Genomic DNA, 19,509 nt, shown 5'->3' with positions numbered 1-19,509 from the left:
TAATGATGAAGGATTGTATGGATTCTTGAAGGCTCTTCCTAAATTAAAACATTTGGACCTTGGTGTTTGTCATCATATATCTGGAGATTTCTACTCGAGAATAGGTGAATTTACTCAGATTGAGTATTTTAGAGCGGAACGAAGGATTAGTAGATACAGACAAGTCGATGATTTCAAGTTTGGTGGTGGAATGTTATCAAACCTTTATCATTTGGAAATTGGAAACTTCTTTTTTTCTACAGAGAAGATACAATCACTATTGGAAAGCTTGAAGCTAATGGCTCCTAAACTAGCTAGATCCAATTTACAAGACCACCACTCATTGGTTATTGATTCGGCAACTGTAAAAGATTATTGATAGGGAGAAGTACAGCTGAGTGTTGAAATTATTGGTTTATTCTTCCTCTTTCAGAAGAGTATCAAATTGATCCATATTTTGCTCGAACCATTTTCTCTCCTCAGCAAGGAAGTCCCGTAACTGTTGTTCCTTTTGTGATTTAACAGATGCTGCTCTCTTTCTGGCGAGTACCTTTCTGAAAAATTGTTGAACCTTAATAACAGCTTGGACAACATGTGGATCAATTTCAAGTTTCTCTTCCATGAGTTTCTTTTCCTCGTCCTTTTTTTCTGTCAATGTGGTGACAACCTCCGCAACAATTTCCTCTGCCTTTTTGGTTTTCTTTGCTGAAGGTACCTTCTTTGGTTTTGGAGCAGATTTTGGTTTAACCTTCTGTTGAGGAGGTGTATCTGTATTTACATTATTACTAGTATTGTTGAGTGACATATTTCCCACTGTATTTGATGTTTGAATTTGTCTCTTCTTTACTGGTGGCAAAACAACTCTGGAGGCAGTACCACTCTTTGTGGGAGTCTTCTTCTTAACTGAAGATGATATTCCTGTTTCATTTCTTGCAGCAATAATTGTGTTTTTCAGTGAAGATTTGAGTAAAAACTTGTCAGTGTCTGAAACTGTGCTCTCAGCAGCTGATCTGGTTGATTGACTGCTTTGAGTGGTCTTTCTCAAGAACTCATCTTCATCTTCTTCAGTTAGAATATTGAGATCTTTAAATCCTTCCATTTTACTAAGGAATGGTAAAAGTTCCACTAGCTTTTTCTTCACCTCCACAACTGTTGTGAGCTGTTGCAAAATTTGTTCTGGTTCCAAAGAAGGCCTCAGGAGAATATTACCTGCATATGCAGATGCTGTCTCTCCCATTCTCTTTGCGTATTTAAGGGTTTTTGCCAGAGATGGAATTACATTATTTTCCAAAACACTGAATATTGGTTTTGCAATATCAAGGGCCTTGGTACAAAGTTTCACTGCCTTTGTATAGGATTGGAAATGTGCTTTACAGAGAGAAAAGTTGTGATAGGCTACTATTTTCATGATAAATGTCCAATTATCAATGTAGACGTCTTGCACTTTTGGTTGAACCAATTCTTCCTCGACACTCTTTGATAAATCTTGAGGTGTTTGAGAACCTGTCCAAATAAGAGACAGCTTAAAGTGTCCCGAACCAGTCATGAATTCCTTGCCTTTGTGATATTTGAGATACCGAATGATGATGAGGCAATCAACAAGGACTACTTGAGCATCTGCATAATTCTTCATCAGACACAATACAGTAGCTACATTCAAGTAGAAGAAGGAGGAATATTCGGAATTTCCATAATGTGAAAACTTCTTCAATGCAATTTTTGCAAAATTAAGAGATGAATTATACTTTTTTCTCCTCATCATGAGACTCGAAATGTTGAAAGCCAAAACTGCCTTCATAAAATTTAGCTGTTCCTTTTCTTCTTTTAGCTTTTTAGACCTAGATCCAGTTGCAGATGTTGCTCTGGAAGTACTATTAGAGGAGGAGGCTCTAGAGGCGCTCTGTATTTTTGATCTCTTTACAATTTTCTTCAAGTTTTCATTTACAATATCGAATGTGTTCAGGAGAACATCCACAGCTGTTGAAATATTTCCCTTATTTGTATATTCAAAGGCAAGGTTGCAACCAATAATTACATAAATTTTGAGAGTAAGACCATTGAATGTGAGGCCATTGATTGCCTCCGAGCTTGATGATGTTTGGTCTCGAGTAGATTCTTCTTGAGATGTTTGTTTCAACGAGGCCTTCTTGATGAGATACTTTTCAAAGAACGAGAGAGCATCACCAAAATTATTCTAAGAGTATAAATGTTAAGAATTATTATCTACTCTCCGAACTTACCAATATCATACTCTGATGAGATCTATCTCTCAGCTCATTAAGAGTGTATTGCTTCTTCTTTCCTCTCTTTACATTGAACAGCGAATCATCACTGTGAGGTGTGGTCGAATCAAGGGCACGAGATGATTCATCAATCGATTCGTCTTCAGTCTTTAAGATTCCCCACAAATCATCCTTTGCTTCAATTTTGAAGAGAGCAGGAACCCACAATGGTTCTAAAAAGTCAGGTAATTGAGGATTTTGAAGGTTAGGCATTCCGAATAATTTGAATAATATTGTTCTATAATATTTCCTCAATGATGATCATTAAACCTTTCAGCAGTAAAAAAACCACTACTACTCGCAATATTTAATAAGGAATGATGGCACTAAGCAAAAACAACAAGTGAGCACTTGTTAGGTCGTAAACTTTTTTTTTACTCTTAAGAAATCCTATGAAAGAGAGCAGCTGAACAATAAACAACTTGTTTTTCTCTTTTTTTTGATGTTGCTTGATGGTCTGTTACGCACAACTAGGTGAAGAACATGTTGTCAAGCAACAATAATAATAAACTTTTCAACTACGGTTAGAGCGCAAAAAAACTGAACAACACCTCTCCGTAAAATTCAATGAGCACTTGCTCTCCTGTGCTTAATAAGCAAACGATGTGTTGTGGAGAGGGGTCAAAGGCTCAAAGGGAAATTTTATTTTTGGAAAATCTTAGGAGTAGTATTGCCTTTTTGGGAAGGTTAAATATCTTATTAAATTAATTGCAGTGAGGACTTTTGGGATTTTCCCTTAATAATTTGATTATATAGATATGATGTAATTAGAAGGAAACTCCAGAAGAAACGTTAGAAAGAAAGAAAATAGCTACGGAGAATGCAATATGAAATAAATCAATATTAGTAAAAGGAGTGAAATTCACTGAATCTAACAAGTGTTTGGTTAGAATCATATCTGCAATAGACATGGCAACAATGCAATAGATTAAATTCTTACTCTTGTAAATGGCAGTAGATCTGTTGGATACGAACCATCCATAAAGGGCTAGGAGAATACTAATGGACATGCCAACCATTACAATAATTTCATCTTTAATTCCAAAGTTGACCAATAGGAATCCTCTATTCAAACTCAACAAGGCAATCAGACCCAACATTATTCCCATAATGTAATTTCCAACTTGTCTTGAAATGCTAATTGGAAAACAGTCCAATGATTGAAAAACTCCAAGAGGCAACATCATGGACATGATATAATGCCCAACAATTTCACTCATTCCTTGATGATAAGAAGCCAAATGATCATTTAGATGAGCAAACTTGACAATACCCAACACGGAAGCACTTGCCAATGATCCGAATAGAATGATAAATGCATGAAAATTCTTTGGTTTGTATTGCAATGTTTTTTGAATGGCGAAGAGACAACTCGATATGAAAAGAACTTCACAGAGCACTGTAATGAGAATGGAGAGATTTAGAGGCGCCATTTTTTTGTATTTTGTATTAATAGTGTTTAGTATTTTCGTTCCTGTTTTGGGCCACCATTACAAAATGTATTACTCAACCAGATATAGATCCATTACAAAAGATATTTACTTTTTGAGAGTATGAGACCTTGTTTGACTCTTCTTCTCAGCGTGTTGCATGGCCTCCAACATTGCTGTTACTCCAGTAGGATATTTCATAGAGAGGTATCTGTAAGCTAATTGAATATTGTAAGTATCTTTGAACTCTCCATGTAAACAATAATCAACAAAAAATTCAGTAAACTTCCAATGAAATAATTGAGATTCCATCTCTGTTTCACCAAGTGTCTGTCCATGGGTTGTGAGTATTTCAAACATTTCGCCCACAAGTGATGGATCAGTTGTTGGATTCAATTTCAACTCGAACAATTGATCCACCATTCTCTTGTGGTTTTTTCCATATAAATCCTTGGCCATTTGTAACTCTGGGACAAGTTTAATTTTCCTCCAACTATTAAAAAAACAATCCTCTAACTCTTTTGTTTCAAAATTCAAACGAGATGAGCTCTGTTCAATTGATTTTAGTAACTTGTAGGGTATTGGTTCAAGTAGTTGAACTGTTGGATCATTGAAAATGAATAATATACGTTCCAGAGCTCTTTGGCGTATACTCAAATCAAGTGGCTCACAAGTAGTAATGTAATCGGTCAATATTTCAATGTAGTATTCTTTACAACCAAGTGAGTAGAATTTTTCGTGTGTCAACTTGTCAAAAATAACTGGATCAAACCACTTCAAACCTTTGCAAACCAATTCATAGATTGGTAAGTGGTCGAATAGGTTATCATTTTTCAATAGATTCACAACCAATTTAATGGAATACTCTCTCCTAATAGTGCAAGACATGAAACACCTTACAATCAGAATGTAATCATTTGATCTTTTCAGTTTGGATTTTGGATTTTTCAATAATTCAACCAACAAGTCATAACAACTATTCCAATTATAATTCTCCCTACATTTTCTTTCCATAATTTTGATAGCTCTGTCATAAAAAGATTCAACAGTAATGATTTTAGGACATGAGACCCTAAAGGCTGCATGTTTGATAAAGAAAATTTCCACTTCATTCTTGAATTCCTCCTCCAAATATTTAAATCTTGTCTCAAAGGCCAATCCAACAAGATTACACACAATGGTTTTCTCGTAATCAAGCCCAACCTCAAATGTGGCTCCATCCTCCTTCCAACAAAGAATTTGAAACAGTTTCGTTAAAGTCTTTTGGAATGAAAGTTTCATCTCTTCACCTCTGTTAAGTCTCAAAAATCCAAAAGCAACTAAATATTTCTGAATAAAAAATCGTTTCTTTCCTTCACTCATCATAATATACAAATATTGATTGAAATCTCCGTTAATTCTCTTTTTGAAATTGAGAAATAATTGTGGATTATTAGAAACTGCCTTCGTACTGAACGAAGAACTTTCAACAAATGCAGAATTAGATAAAGTTTCAAATTCCAAACAAGAAGCCCACAAATTACAATAAATCCGTGAACATTCCTCTCCAGTTGTAGTTTCATCAGTCATTCCAATAAATCCATCTCGTTTTGAAATTTGCCTCCAAAATAATTCTTCATCATCAAGCAAACTCCAATAACAAAATTTGCAACTCTTGACAAGTTTAAATATTTCCCAAATTTCCAAATAATTTAAGCATAAATTGAATAGAATATCGTGAGAGGGCAATTTTTGTAAATTAACTTGGGAGAAATCTGGTCGAATCTTGCTGAAAGAAACTGGCATTGTTAATCTCCAAATTCTTTCTTTAAAATTATTAGGTGAAATATCATCCGAATATTCCAAAGCAACTTCTCTCAAGCTTTTCAGAGATTTATCCTTCACCATTTTTTTAATAGTTGTTTTTTTAATAAAAATATTCGAAACAGCACATCTCTATATGCATAGTTCACCTCAAACAATCTCCATGTTTCAAAGATCCATAGACAACTCACTTATCTTAACATATGTTGTAAAAAGGCTCACATTCTATTGGAGTTCAAAGTACACTTTACAATATTTTGTATTTCCTTAATTTCCACCGACCAACACCGAAATGAATTCTTTTTGTATTCCTCACCAGCAACAATAAAAAAAAATGATTTTCTACCTCTTACCAACAAGTTTGCTCTCCCAAAAATTGAAATGGGATGATTTTAAGGAGGGTCAAATTGATTTTATTCAGAGTTTTCCATTCCAATATCAGAATGAAGAGGTGAGAGTTTGTTGTTCGGAGCCTTTTGGAAAGAAGATTGTCGATGTAAACGTGAAAAAGATGATAAGGGAGTATAATATTCCAGCACTGAGGGAAATTGGATGTATTGTATCGTCATTGTCCACATTGTGGGTGATGGATCGTTGGAGTAGAAAAATTTATACCATAACTGATGATGAACAACCAAAAGAGATGGAAATTGGGAAGAAATTTAATGAGGCATTGAGAGCTGTTGAAATTGCAACCTATACTGATCATGCTATCATCTTGATGGAAGATGTAAAAACTGGAGAAACATATTTATTCGGACATGGATCTAAGGAACTTCAAAGGTTTAAGGATGATGCTGATTTAAGTCAACCTATTTTCATTCCTCACAAAGAATTGAAACCTTCGAGTAGAATTACTCACATTTCATGCTGTTTCTCTTACAGTGTTTGTGTGATTGATAATAGAGATATTCACATTTGTGGTCAGAATTGGAATTCATCAAGTTCAAATGCCACTCCTCACAATTGGTCTAATTTAGTGTACAGATGCCCTGAGGATGTTATTTCTCTCAAATCAGGAAATTTCTTCTTCATAGCTGTATTGAAAGATGGTAGAATTGTTTCAGGTGGATCGAACGGTTATAATGAGACGACTCAACCAAGAACAGTGAAAGATGTTTGTGTAAATGATAATTTGGGATTTCCAGTGGTATCAGTAGGTCTTGGTTCCTGTCTTTCCGTACTGAAATCAAAATCTGGAAATTATCATATATTTGGAAGAACTAAATCAAAATACGGTACTGAAAGACAGTTGAAAGAAAGTCTATGTGTGGAAGAGGATCGATCCAGAACTATTCCATACGATGAAGTATTCGTAGAAAGAGATGTTGAAGTAATGCACTACAAGGACAATTCAATGCTAATGATCATGAATGACTCTCCATGTTTAATTAGATACTCCCAAATACCAACACCAAATTGCCAATTCCAAGTTCTTCCTCAGGGAATTGTATTTTATTCTAAGGGAGCCCAAGTCTTGCAACAATTATTGCATTCTGCTCTCAATCGTCCAAAAAGTAGATTTATTTCTGACATTTCCATTACTGTGACATGTTGAGATATCTTTGCATTACGCCTTCAATTCTGCATACTTGAATAAGATTGTAACAAACTTTAATTAGCATGCAGAAAAAATTGTTTAGAAGATGATAAGAGGGAAAACTCTTTCACTTCCTGTTCGGACTTTCAAATCATCAACATGCATCCCTCTCAGATATTATCATCACTCCTCTCACCAATTAAATACTACCAATAATAATATCAATAACAATCAATTTATTGAAAATAATAACAATAGTAATGGATTCTTCTCATGTTACTCATCAGCAAAATTCACTCTTCCCACTCATCACACACTTAAAGCAAAATGGATTCAAGTACCAAAGGCACTCTCCGAATCTAATGCTGTTTTAAAGACTGAAATTAAAGTACCAGATCCCATTCCGATAGATTTAGTTAAACAAGTTCATGATCATGATTTTGTGGATAAATTTCTTGATGGTACCATCTCTCCGAAAGATATGAAGAGAATTGGATTTGGAGAATGGAATGAAGCAGTCAGAAATAGAGTTATTCACACAATTGGAGCTACTTGTAAGTTTTTCTGTATTTATGGATTGTTGTGAATGAGTAATTTCACATTTATATTATCAATGGTTATATTAATTTTACAGTATGTGCCACTAAGGATGCACTCAATTTAAACGAATCTAGGAGAAGTTCCAATTTAGCAGGTGGAGGACATCACAGTTTTTATGATAGAGGATCTGGCTATTGTATTTGGAATGATATTGTTATAGCAGGTCAATATTTAATTAATTCTGGAGCTATTGGAGAGGGAAGGAAATATTTGGTAATTGATTTGGATGTTCACCAAGGAGATGGTACTTCTAATTTATGTAGATTATTGCATTCAGGAAAATCTTTCACATTCTCCATGCATTGTAAACATAATTTTCCAATTCATAAGGAAAAAAGTGATTGGGATGTAGAATTAGAAGATAATATGAAAGACGAGACCTATTTGAGAATTCTTTCTGATTGTTTGGATACTCTCGAACAGGAACATAGGGGAAAGATTGATTTCATCTTTTTCCAATCTGGTGTGGATGTTTTACAAGGTGATAGATTGGGAAGATTGTCGCTTTCCCTCGAGGGAGTTCTCAAAAGAGATCAAATGGTTGCAGAATTTGCCGAGAGAATGGCTCTCCATGATCCACTATTTCACACTGATACGAATAGGGCAATTACCATTCCATTGGTTAGTATGATGGGAGGTGGGTATATCACTGAGAAGGAAAATACAATTGATAGAGTTTGTAGTGCCCATTCGAATACTGTAAGAACATTGAGAAACTATTGGACATTGAAGGAAAATTCAACACGACTCGAGTTGAATGATTCAAATCCCAAAGAGCTCCCAGGGCGGCTGAAAGGTTGGACAAGAGAAATGGATGAACAAACTCAAATTTATTGAGCTATTTACAACCATTAGTACAGTTATTTAAAAAGGGATAGCCAACCAATCAGCACAAAAACGAAAGGTTTAGGATTTTATTATTGGAATCAAAATCTCTAGATGTTTTTCACATCAGGATGTAAAAACAGTATTGTAAAACAATCAAATACTCTATTTTAGTTCAACAATTGTTAGCCTGTCTATTTATCTTCCAATTCATTTCCACTCCAAAATCAATTTTCAGTTTTTTCGATAAACTTCAACTTACAACTTCTTCCAATAAAAAACCTTCAAATAATACAGTAGATAGACAAGAAATGGTCATTGACAATCATCCTCATGATGATTCCCTCGCAAAGAATAAACTATTGAGTGAGCCATCATTGCCAAGCAATAATCCAACACCGAATAGTTATTATGCCAACTCATCGGATCCATACTATTTACATCAACAACATAATAGCAGTTTGGAAAATGTATGTTTTTTAATATTTGTATGATGGACGATATTAACTAATATTATTTTGTTGTTAGGTTTCTCTGCACCATCATCACGATGATTCAGAGGACAAGATTTGTCGTTGTTGTCATGGAGTTTTAACTGCCAATGATGATTATATTGCTCCGTGCAAATGTACAGGATCGATGAAATTTGTTCATCGTTATTGTTTGGTAAGTGTTTATTCATCTAATAATTAATAATTCAAATATATTTAATTTTGTATGATGATAATATATATTTAAATAATCAATAACAAATCAACAATGTAAAATTAATGATGATAATACTAATTAATTAATAATAATAATAATAACAGGATCAATGGAGATCTGTGAGTCCAAAGGCTTCCTCTTTCTATGCTTGTGATATTTGCTCACATACATATGATATTAAAGATGTGGATGAGAATGGCAGAGTTCTCGATGGAACAGAAGTAGTAGGGAAGGACGGATGTTGTGGATACAAACCAAAGACTGTGGCAAAGTTTGGAGCTTTGGTAACTGTCGATTTTGCTATCATTCTTGCTGTTTGGCAAGTTTTAGTTTTGGCTTGTGCTGGATTCTTTGCATTGTGTGATTATGATTATGGATTGAGAGCTAAATTATTCGGAACTGAAATGAATATCTATCTGGTTTCATATATGTGAGTTTTAATTTATATTCATTTCACTAATATATTAATGATGATGATAATTGTATTATTAATGATGTGAAATATCAAATAGTTGTGGATTGGTCATGTTCTTCTTCTTTTTAGGATTGTTTGGATTATGTTGTAGTGGTATCATTCTTTTGAATAAGATGATTAATGGAACATTCTTTGGAAATTGTTGTACTACAGAAGAGTTCTATACCTATGATACTTATCCTTACTATTCAAGACCTTACTCAACCTATGCTTGCTCCGATATGTTCTTCTGGTATTGCTTCTGGTCATCACTTTATGGTCGTCCTAATTATGGAGGTGGTGGTAGTTGCTGCTATTTAGGATGCATGAATTGTCAAGGTGGATATGGTGGTGGAGGAGATTGTGGAAATTGTGATATGGGAGGATGTGGTGGTGGAGATTGCAAAGGAGAAGGTGTTTTGATTATTCTCGTTGTCATTGTTCTTGCAGTTGCCATTGTTGGATTGTTGTTTGGTGTCATTCTTATGGGATTGTTGGGTTATAGAATCTTCTCGAGAAGATTTTCAGTTTTGAAGAGAAAGGATCAAACCAAATATCAACAAATTCAAAATTACTGGCCTGCTGATCAATTGTAAATAATGTTCATTTGTAAATTTTACAAAGATTAAAATAATAATATACCTTAATATCAATACAATTGTAATTGTTCAATGAAAATTGATGAAACAATCATCTGCAACTATTTTGTAAGCCAACAAGCAAAGATCATTTGAGGATTGATTACATCACCATCATTTCCATTAAAGGCCACAGAGGACTCAACCAATAATCCTCCGCATCTATTCCAATACTTGCATCAATTTTCAAACACTTGAAACACTTTATTAATTATTTATTAATTTATTAATATTGAAAAAAATGTTCAGATTGCTCTTTTCCTGTTGTCGGACCATTTTTCTAACCATCTTTTTGATCATTGCAGCATTGATTGGTTATATTGCTTTTTATCCATTCCCAACTCTTGATCAATTGAGTAAAGATTGGCCTATTCAAACTCTTGAAGAATACCATCAAAAGATGGGTCCAATCATGAAAGCCAATGGTGTTACCATGAATTTCCCACCTAAATTGGCTAGCTTTGTCAAGATTTCACTTTCGAATGGAATTGTTTTTAATGCTTTGGAAGGAGGAAGAAAGGAAGGAGATGCCAATCAGAAATTGTTGATTTTTATGCATGGCTATCCAGAGAGTGCCTTGCTTTGTTATGGAAGGTATTTGGACCATTTCATTCAACAAGGATATTGGGTAATTGCACCTGATATGAGGTTTGTTTTATTGTTTATTGAATAATTTTTGTAATTGATCAAATATTTATTACAATTTATTACAATTTAAATAGAGGATACAATACAAGTTCAAAGCCAGTTCCTGAAGGAGTCGATTTGAAACAAATCAATAATGGTCTACCATCTGAATTGACCTTTGAATCTTTAAAGAAATATCTCCAAGATCTTAATGGAATTGCCAATGAATATATTGATGTTAAATTGGCAAAGGATTATCAACTCCTTGTTACTGAATATGCAAAGAGAACAAAGGCAATTTTCATTTCGCACGATTGGGGAGCAGCCACATTAACTTATACAATGAGGTAAGTTGTATCAGAAACTTTTTCATCTTGAATTTCCAATTTAAAAAGAGAATATCCTGAAATTATTGAAAAGGCAGTTCTTGGAGTAGCCATCAGAGCTAATCAAGGAAAGTACATTAAGGAAAACTTTGGACCATTCCTAACTCAAGTGTACAAGAGTTGGTATGTCTTTTTCCTTCAAGCTCTTGGATTGAGTGACTACCTTTTTAGGAAGAATGATTTTGCATTCTTATTGAACTTTGGAGTTTTTGACGAAGAAGGTCGTAAAGGAAGATTAAGTGCTGAAGAGGCAAAATTCTGGTTGCAAAATATCAGATCCAGCTTTACCACAGCAACCTCATTCTACAGAGGAGCTTTCCGTTCTCAATCTAAACGTAGTTTCGATAAGGAAAAGGTGAATGTCCCTGTATTGTTCTTACATGCTGAGAATGATAGATATTTGACTGAGGAAACTTCACAATTTGCATTGAGAGAAGCATTGACTGAGGAAGCTCAAAAGAAATCAAAGGTTTTCATTGTGAAAGAAAGCTCACATTGGGTCCAATTTTATGGAGAAAAGTTCATTAAGGAGATTGATGAGTTTATTAGAAAATAAATAAAAATAAAGATCCATGACCATTATTGTGTTAGATAGAATATTGTAAGTATGTTTGGAATATTTGAAATACGAATCTGTGGATTCGAATAAGTTGAAGAGAGATTCGGTGAATTATTGGATCGAAGGCAGGTATTCTTTCCTTTCTGAGATTTTGCACATACTCTTTGGTTAAGTGATGAATTTAATTGTCATTGTATTAGAGATAGATCTTTCGTCTACTTTCAAAAGAAAACAAAATGACACAAACCTCGCCCAAAGGTGCTTCTTCACCTTCTCTGCTATTCATCACCAAACCATCATCACCTACAAAACAACGATCCTTTGATACCCGAAACTTTTCGAAACCCAACAATATTCTAAACGAATACAAATTTCAACTCCCGCTAGGAGAACTACAAACCATCATTCTATCAAACTTTCTAAAGGATGTTTCCCACTCATTCACCCTTCCATTTGATGATTTTCTCGATCGAGGTTTTCAAGATTCGTTCGTCCAACTTTTTCATGAATTTCTCGAACTTGAGCAAAATGTTATGACTTTGAAGTTTATCTTTAAATTGGATGAATTCAAATTGCTGAAATCTGCAAAGAATAGATTTAAATTAGGACACGAATTGGTTGATATTTATGTAAAGGATTGTTCTGCAAATCAACTAAACTTGCCGAATCATGTGAAGGAAAATTTTATGAAAGAATTTGCCAAGTGTTCGATTAAGGAAACACCAGTTACGATATTTGATCCGATTTTTTCACATATTCACTATAGTTTGGGAACTGATAATTATATGAGATTTGTTGGAAGTGATCTGTATGCAAAATTTGTGTTAGATCAATCGGCAATGGAATTTAGAAAGGTTTCGAAAATTTCAATCAATCAAGTTTGTGACTTTTTAGAACGATTTTATATTCAGATGGGCTGTAGAAAGATGTCTGATAATTTATCATTGTCAGACAAGTTGGTGCAAGCTATTCAAGATCGAGAATCGAATCAGGTTTCGAATGAAAGTTTCGAAATTGAGGGAGCTAAAGTTTGTTCATCACCAAAATCGAGCAGAGCTTTTTCACCAAATTCAGAAGATACAGAATCTTACCCATATGATGGAGACTCAGATTTTAAATCTTCACTTCATGTAATGCCTTCTTCATCCAAAGTGTTTGAGGTATTAGAAAGTGTAATGTTAGACGGAAGTGGAATAGTCCAAGATAAGCACTATACACTTTTTAAAATGCTTCACCAAGATGAAGGTATTTGGCATCAATCTGGAGTGAATGGAGAAACCACTTCGTACTATACCGAACTTAATTTGAAACATTACAATTCAGATTCGAAACGAAAGTTAAAAAAGGAAAAATTCAAGATTTTCAAAGAAACTGGTATTGTGAAAGCATCCACAGATGAAGTTATCCGAATCATGTTTGATTCCTACTTTTCAAAAGAAGCAGTTGAGGAAACTTCGCACATTGATTATGTTCAGGGAGATATCTATTCCTGTATTATTAGTCAATTGTGTGTAAAGAAGAATTTCCCACTCACTTCCAGATATTTCCATGTTGGTCTCTCAGCAAGAGATGAAACTCTTCACGAATGGCACATTGGAAAGGAAAATAAGAATCAAGAAACCTTTAGTTCTATTTGCAATTCGAAACAATCAAGTTATTGGATAGCCAGACTTCCAATTCACAACTCCAAATTTCAACCACCAAAAGGACACACCAAGGGGTCTCTATTTGGAGGGTCTTACATTGAGAGGATTTCAAATACCGAGTGCAGATACTCCATGATGATTTATTTTGATATGAACAGCTTTCTTCCACTCACCATGTGGAAATCCAATAAGAATTCAAAATCTGATTTGATTTCCAACTTTAATGAACTCGTTAGGGAACGTAGAGAACAAAGCACCGATTCAATCGACTCCCAAACAATTAATACCATTATTGATTATCGGAAAAACATTGGAAATTTATATGGATTTACTTTGAATTAATTATTTAACAATATTGTTAAATAAATTGTTGTGGATTATAGTTTTATGAAACAGTCCTTAATAGAATAAAAAAAATGCAAAAGCAACCTCCTGCAGCCACTCCTTCACAACCCGAACAATCAACCACCCAAGAAAGTACCTTAGAGGACAGTACTAATAGCCATAAGAGAAAATTGATCGCTGCTTTTTCTTCTTCATCAAAGAAAACCAAGCCAAATTATTTGTTGTTGTTGGAAAACTTAAAGTACATTAAACATGAGGAGGTATTGCAAATTCTGATGGAAGAATTGGCCCTTGATGATAATGATATTCAATCAGTGAAAAAAGATAAAATTAATGATATCTATCCACTAGGTGATGCTCTTCGTGGATTGCATTTAGAAGCGGCCATTGATGAATATACAACAGCCATCAAATCATCATATACTCCATTAGAGGCTAAACAAGTAATGGTAGATTATCTGATGAAATCTAATAAGGTAACTTGTGAAGTAATGGCAATTATGATTGCTGGTTGGTTGATAAAAACCTTTGTAGATACTAAGGTAATAGAATTACTTCAACTACCTTCATCAGTTAACGTTGTAGATTATTATGACAAGTGCTATTTAGAATATTTAACAAGAAATAACATTATACCACCAACTATTAGTATTGATGATTTGAATCATTGTATTAGAAATTGTACAATTGAAATTGGAACTATTATGAAAAAGAAATACGATGGGCATATAGAATTACCTTCATTTAAAAGGAATCTCAGTAACGAATTAGCGTTTCATTTATTTCCACATTTACCAAGTCTTCAAGTCAGTGAAGAGAATGATAAAATTATTGAAAACAATATTGAAAATTCAAAGTTACCAGTTATAATAATATCACCTAGTGGAATGGGAAAAACAGGTCTAATTATCAGATCACTTTCAAGATATCCAGGTATTTATATATGTGGAGCACATGAAGCCGAATTTGTTAATGCAAATGCTCAAGATAAAGGCTCAACAACATTTCTGACATATATTAAAAAGACTCAAGATAGATTTGTTACAATTCGACAATTATGTCAATTATTGTTAATTACAAAAATGTTACATATTTTATTAATTTTAAAAAGTGTCACACAACAACAAATTGATTGTTTTGAGGGTTGTTTACTCTCCTTAATTTCATTCAATCAATGTAATGGTAATACCAAAATAGAGGGAAATATATTTGATATCTTGGTTTCTAAAAATTATCATTATTGTGATATTGCAGTATTACGTAAAGTTTGTAAAGATCTAATGTCAACCATATTGGTTAATTTAAAAGAAGTCAAGATCAACTCAGAAAAGTTTATTATTTGTGTTGATGAAGCAAATTTATTTGAAGCGTAAGTTGCAGCAAATTATACATTGAAAATGTTTCAGATCTTCTCAAAGATTTTTTTCTATTAACCCACGTCATTGTGGTATATTGAGTGTCTTGCAACTGAAATTAATATTGTTGCATCATCAGCTTCCCTGTTTGCAGGTACATCATTTGATATAGATATCACTTCCATGATTCGTTCAGGTATGGCAAAAACAGAATTATCTCAAGAATGTTGTAAATTATACAGTTTTCAATATTTAAATATGGAACAATTTATTCATTTCATGCTTGTGCATAATGTTAAATTTGGTATCGATGAATTGAATGAGTGTAAAGCATGGTTTCCAATGAGAAGAAGACAGGCTCTTTATATTTTACATCTGATATGATGGATCAAAAAAAGGATGTAACAGGAGCATTTATGAATTCAGAAACAAAAATGAAAGAATACATTAAAAGCAAATGTAAATCATTCGAAGAACGTATGGAAAAGTCTAGACAGATTTACATGGAATCATTTAAATTAGTATTAATGAAATATATCATGCACCACAAGTTTCCAGAAATATTGGGATCAACATTTATTGTAAAAGATGGACAAGTTGCTAAAAATTTAGTAATGTCAGGAATAACCGGTCCTTCCAGTGATAACGAGCTACAATTCTATGCTGTTGATGCACTTGGATATGGTTTTTGTGTTCAATATTTAAGTAATATGAACTTTCCATATTCAGATACTCCTCAAACCATTAGTTCCCAATTATTAACACTTTCTGATAGAGAAGAAATTATGGAACCAGTAATTGGTATTGCCTTGACATCGCTTGATATTACCTTAAAAAGTATGATAGTTTCTACGAAATACGTATTGCAACCTGATGTCATACCAATATTGGATTGCAAGGTTAGATGTAAAAGATTATTCAATTCATCAAGTTTTTATGATTATTGTAAAGATAATAATTGGATTGATAGTGAATCAGATAAATATTCAGGTGAACAATTATTCTTTCGGTTTATTAAAAAAGAAGATTATCAAAAGATAGATCAAATAGCATTGTTTCCATCAGATCATAATCATACAGATATTTATTTATTCTATTTAGCCAATTATACTCCAGTTCATTTTCGAATAAGTATAAAAGCACTTACTGGAAATGATTTAGATATTGGATATAAATCATTGGCTCCTGAACTAATGTATTTAAACGAATATAACACTATAGATTTAGAAACAATAACTTTATTAAGAAAGAATGACACACCTACAAGTGTCCTTAATAATTTTATTAATAATTTTAGCAAAGGTATTGAAGTTACAAAAGCTAAACAAGAATTGAAAATACAAATTGGCAATGGATCAAGTGATGAAAACCAATCAACCACTGTGAATGAAATTGAGTCTAATATCAACGAAAATGATAATAGTGTAGAATCCACTTTCAATGAATTGGAATCGATTAAAGAGCTTGATACAGACAGTGAATTTGACTTGTTTGTGAAAAATATTAAAGAAGCCAATAATAGCAAGCTTAATGAATGGTGGGAAAGCTCAAGATGTCAAGTATGGGAGTCAATTAAAAAAGGTGTTTCCCTTAATGTAATAATTCGCTTACATCCAAATAAGGAGGTGGAAAGATTATCAAGAAATAAGTACTCAAACATCATTTGTATTGGAAAACAGTCTTTTTCAACTTTATTTCCTTATCTTTCAAATAGTGTTGAAACTTTTTTACAAAACCAACGAATCAACACTTCAAAACCACTCCTTTAACAAAGAAAAGATTGCCTACCAATATAGTTCTATCAAAACTGCAAGCTCTGCAAAGATTCCACAAGATTCCACACAGAAAAAATTGCGAATATTTTATCCCGCATGTTGTCTGCATTACTATTTTATTAGTACTGCTGATGAAGACAGGAATTTATCATCTTTGGATACTTTTCTTCATCCTATTAGAATTGTTGAAGAACTTCCAGAACGTGAGGAAGTTGAAAAGTACTATAACTAAATGATTCCTAATTACATTTCTCCTGTTTTCTATGAAATTTGTTTAATTGTGATGAATCCTTTGAATACTTGGGTATATTTTCTTGTGTTCCATTATTTTGATCAATTCATCATGAATTATTGAGTAATATTGACCAAGTGATTGTCGGAAACAAACAGAAAAGAAAGGACAGTGTTACACTCTTCCATGAACAGGTTCAATCATTAACAGATCATAGTATTTTGGAACCTATTGTGATTAGAACATCGAGTGCTACTAATAATTCATCATCATATGAATCATGATGAGTTGTTGGTTCTGCTAGTCATATCAACTCTCTAGGAGTTCACACCATCCACTGATTTTCATGTCAATTTCTATTAGCTTATCCAATATGATTTTCCATCATATAGAAAGTGGTGTATTGAATTCGATCAGGAAAATAATGCAGAACCTATTGGGCCATCACTCAATTAATTGCTAAATTGTTCCATCATAACGACCAAACATGGAAAAATTGTAATGGAAGGTTCAAAACAAAAAGTTTTGCTGAACGTGAATTTTGTGGTGAGGTTTACAGCAAACAACTCAACTTGTTCCAAAATTAACCCAAAAAAAACACCAAAACTCAATAACATCACACACCTTCCTTCCCTGATCCACATAATACACCATGTACAACAGAAACCAAAAATCAAGACTCGAAAAACTTGCTAATGACAACTTTTTTATCATCTTAAAGTTGTTGGGAGAAGATTTTTTGGGACTTGTTGTGGCATTATCAAAGTCACTCCCCGAAAAGAGACTTCTCCAATTGATCAAAATGAACAAGGGAGGATTCATAAGAAACGAAGAACAGTTGCAATTACTTGAGAGTTTAGTTTCTAATAATTCAAATTTTGAATTACAAGACTGTTCACTTTCTATGGTGAATTCCTATACCATTAATGAAGTAGATTTCTTGACAAGATTCGGATCAGTGTTATTTTTAGGGAATGTCATTCTTGGTAGTCCGTATGAAATGTTGAAACTTTTAGATTCGAATAGTTTAATTCAGAATATTGAATTTAATGGATGTGGCTTCATACACAACCTAGATTTGAGTGGTGAACTGTTTTCATTCTCTCCATATCTTGAATCGATCAATATTCTCACATCAGACACTGAATTCTTCAAGTCTGCTTTTAAAGATATCAATATTCTTGACCACACCGATTTGAAGAAGGTAATTGTACTGAAATTAGAATTTCCACTAGTCGAAAGTGATGAATTTATAAGAAAGATTCGTCCTCATTTACAGGATATTCAAATTTTAAAGAGTGATCCACCAGCAGTTTGGTACAATCAAATGACTAAACTTTATGTTCGAAACTTTGCAGAACTGCAGTCTAGAAAATGCAAAGCTGAAGAAGTTGAACAAATAACCTTCCAAGAGTTTAGTTTGGAAGCAACCAAATCAGAAACTTATCACTTTGATTGTGTGAACCAAGTTATTGTAAAGGATATTACAATCCAACCAAATTTGACATTGAAAAGTTTATTGGAGAATTTATTTAAATTATTTCCAAAATGCAAACACTTGGTTATTACTGAAAAGATAGCCATGTTAGATATTGTCAACTCTCATATTTCTGCCAGAACGTTGGAAAAGATTACAATAATGTATTCTAAAGAAACTCCAGCTGCCTATAGGGCAAATTTACAATATTACTTGAAACACAATTTATGTGAGGTAGAGTTGATTCCTATGATAGAACTTGATTCTTTCCAATTTGGAAGATACGAAATCCAAGAAGAAACTCTTCCACTGATGAGAAAGCTCACTAATCTTTATTATCAAATAGAGAATAATGCTGTTGGTGCTGAAAAGGCTAGTTTGATGATTGAATTATTAAAAGGTATTAAGGAGAGAACTGACAAAGGTGTAAGGAAACGTTATAATTCCATTATTGGAAAGACGAATGAGGACAAACTAGACGAAATTAAAGGAAATATTGAAGAGATCAAATTATTAATTGGTGCTGAACAATGTGAACAGGCATTTGAATTGGTAGAAATTGTAGAATATTCACTTTTACTCAATGACAATAGTGAAGAAGCACTTGCTGCAATTTCTAATAGTTTTGAACTATTGGAAAATCAATGGAATCAAATGAAACGCTATGTGGAACAAATATTCGATATTAATTTCAAAGATACACAATTCGGAGAAGATAGCTCTCAACTCGAATCCGAATACATGGACAGTTCAGAAGAAGAAGAAGTTATTATTGAAGAAGATGATTTTCAAGACTCTGACGAATTCGAAACTATCCAAGATACCATGATTGAAACTGAATAAACCAA

General features: G+C 33.2%; 10 protein-coding genes across 10 annotated transcripts; 7 read left to right on the top strand and 3 right to left on the bottom strand.

Moving 5' to 3' along the window:
- Nucleotides 1–374: 374 nt before the first annotated feature.
- NAEGRDRAFT_81194 (uncharacterized protein) lies at nt 375–2,474 on the bottom strand (the record flags this gene model as incomplete). The annotated part of the gene is made up of 2 exons (XM_002672405.1): nt 375–2,173; nt 2,220–2,474. The coding sequence occupies 2 exons, from the start codon at nt 2,472–2,474 to the stop codon at nt 395–397; spliced, it is 2,034 nt and encodes a 677-aa protein (XP_002672451.1). The 3' UTR covers nt 375–394.
- A 554-nt stretch (nt 2,475–3,028) lies between these two features.
- Nucleotides 3,029–3,481, bottom strand: NAEGRDRAFT_72413 (uncharacterized protein; the record flags this gene model as incomplete). Its single annotated transcript, XM_002672404.1, has 1 exon — nt 3,029–3,481. One exon carries the CDS (start codon nt 3,479–3,481, stop codon nt 3,029–3,031), a length of 453 nt encoding a protein of 150 aa, XP_002672450.1.
- Nucleotides 3,482–3,779: 298 nt separating this feature from the next.
- NAEGRDRAFT_81193 (uncharacterized protein) lies at nt 3,780–5,578 on the bottom strand (the record flags this gene model as incomplete). Its single annotated transcript, XM_002672403.1, has 1 exon — nt 3,780–5,578. One exon carries the CDS (start codon nt 5,576–5,578, stop codon nt 3,800–3,802), a length of 1,779 nt encoding a protein of 592 aa, XP_002672449.1. The 3' UTR covers nt 3,780–3,799.
- A 250-nt stretch (nt 5,579–5,828) lies between these two features.
- NAEGRDRAFT_72411 (uncharacterized protein) lies at nt 5,829–7,052 on the top strand (the record flags this gene model as incomplete). The annotated part of the gene is made up of 1 exon (XM_002672477.1): nt 5,829–7,052. The coding sequence occupies one exon, from the start codon at nt 5,829–5,831 to the stop codon at nt 7,050–7,052; it is 1,224 nt and encodes a 407-aa protein (XP_002672523.1).
- An 88-nt stretch (nt 7,053–7,140) lies between these two features.
- Nucleotides 7,141–8,471, top strand: NAEGRDRAFT_72410 (histone deacetylase; the record flags this gene model as incomplete). The annotated part of the gene is made up of 2 exons (XM_002672476.1): nt 7,141–7,588; nt 7,669–8,471. The coding sequence occupies 2 exons, from the start codon at nt 7,141–7,143 to the stop codon at nt 8,469–8,471; spliced, it is 1,251 nt and encodes a 416-aa protein (XP_002672522.1).
- A 264-nt stretch (nt 8,472–8,735) lies between these two features.
- Nucleotides 8,736–10,269, top strand: NAEGRDRAFT_81192 (RINGv domain-containing protein). The gene is made up of 4 exons (XM_002672475.1): nt 8,736–8,929; nt 8,988–9,125; nt 9,272–9,597; nt 9,680–10,269. Exons 1-4 carry the CDS (start codon nt 8,771–8,773, stop codon nt 10,215–10,217), a joined length of 1,161 nt encoding a protein of 386 aa, XP_002672521.1. The 5' UTR covers nt 8,736–8,770; the 3' UTR covers nt 10,218–10,269.
- Nucleotides 10,270–10,500: 231 nt separating this feature from the next.
- Nucleotides 10,501–11,828, top strand: NAEGRDRAFT_72408 (uncharacterized protein; the record flags this gene model as incomplete). The annotated part of the gene is made up of 3 exons (XM_002672474.1): nt 10,501–10,907; nt 10,982–11,233; nt 11,282–11,828. 3 exons carry the CDS (start codon nt 10,501–10,503, stop codon nt 11,826–11,828), a joined length of 1,206 nt encoding a protein of 401 aa, XP_002672520.1.
- Nucleotides 11,829–12,065: 237 nt separating this feature from the next.
- Nucleotides 12,066–13,913, top strand: NAEGRDRAFT_59196 (uncharacterized protein). Its single transcript, XM_002672473.1, has one exon. The coding sequence runs from the start codon at nt 12,068–12,070 to the stop codon at nt 13,817–13,819; it is 1,752 nt and encodes a 583-aa protein (XP_002672519.1). The 5' UTR covers nt 12,066–12,067; the 3' UTR covers nt 13,820–13,913.
- NAEGRDRAFT_52188 (uncharacterized protein) lies at nt 13,894–16,946 on the top strand (the record flags this gene model as incomplete). Its single annotated transcript, XM_002672472.1, has 3 exons — nt 13,894–14,755; nt 15,332–15,373; nt 15,907–16,946. 3 exons carry the CDS (start codon nt 13,894–13,896, stop codon nt 16,944–16,946), a joined length of 1,944 nt encoding a protein of 647 aa, XP_002672518.1.
- Nucleotides 16,947–17,836: 890 nt separating this feature from the next.
- On the top strand, nt 17,837–19,504 carry NAEGRDRAFT_72404 (uncharacterized protein; the record flags this gene model as incomplete). The annotated part of the gene is made up of 1 exon (XM_002672471.1): nt 17,837–19,504. The coding sequence occupies one exon, from the start codon at nt 17,837–17,839 to the stop codon at nt 19,502–19,504; it is 1,668 nt and encodes a 555-aa protein (XP_002672517.1).
- Nucleotides 19,505–19,509: the final 5 nt, after the last annotated feature.

This window comes from Naegleria gruberi (assembly GCF_000004985.1).
Source record: "Naegleria gruberi genomic scaffold NAEGRscaffold_53, whole genome shotgun sequence".
In the NCBI taxonomy this organism is placed as follows: Eukaryota; Heterolobosea; class Eutetramitea; order Acrasida; family Naegleriidae; genus Naegleria; species Naegleria gruberi.
The sequence above is the reverse complement of the archived record's forward strand: the minus strand, read 5'-3'. Positions and strand labels throughout refer to the sequence as shown.

Bases quoted from the DNA above. Each gene is read 5' to 3' on its own strand.
- NAEGRDRAFT_81192 (XM_002672475.1), top strand. From the start codon at position 8,771: ATGGTCATTGACAATCATCCTCATGATGATTCCCTCGCAAAGAATAAA. The intron at 8,930-8,987 runs GTATGTTTTTTA...TTTTGTTGTTAG, and splicing joins ATAATAGCAGTTTGGAAAAT to GTTTCTCTGCACCATCATCA. The intron at 9,598-9,679 runs GTGAGTTTTAAT...AATATCAAATAG, and splicing joins ATCTATCTGGTTTCATATAT to TTGTGGATTGGTCATGTTCT.
- NAEGRDRAFT_59196 (XM_002672473.1), top strand. From the start codon at position 12,068: ATGACACAAACCTCGCCCAAAGGTGCTTCTTCACCTTCTCTGCTATTC.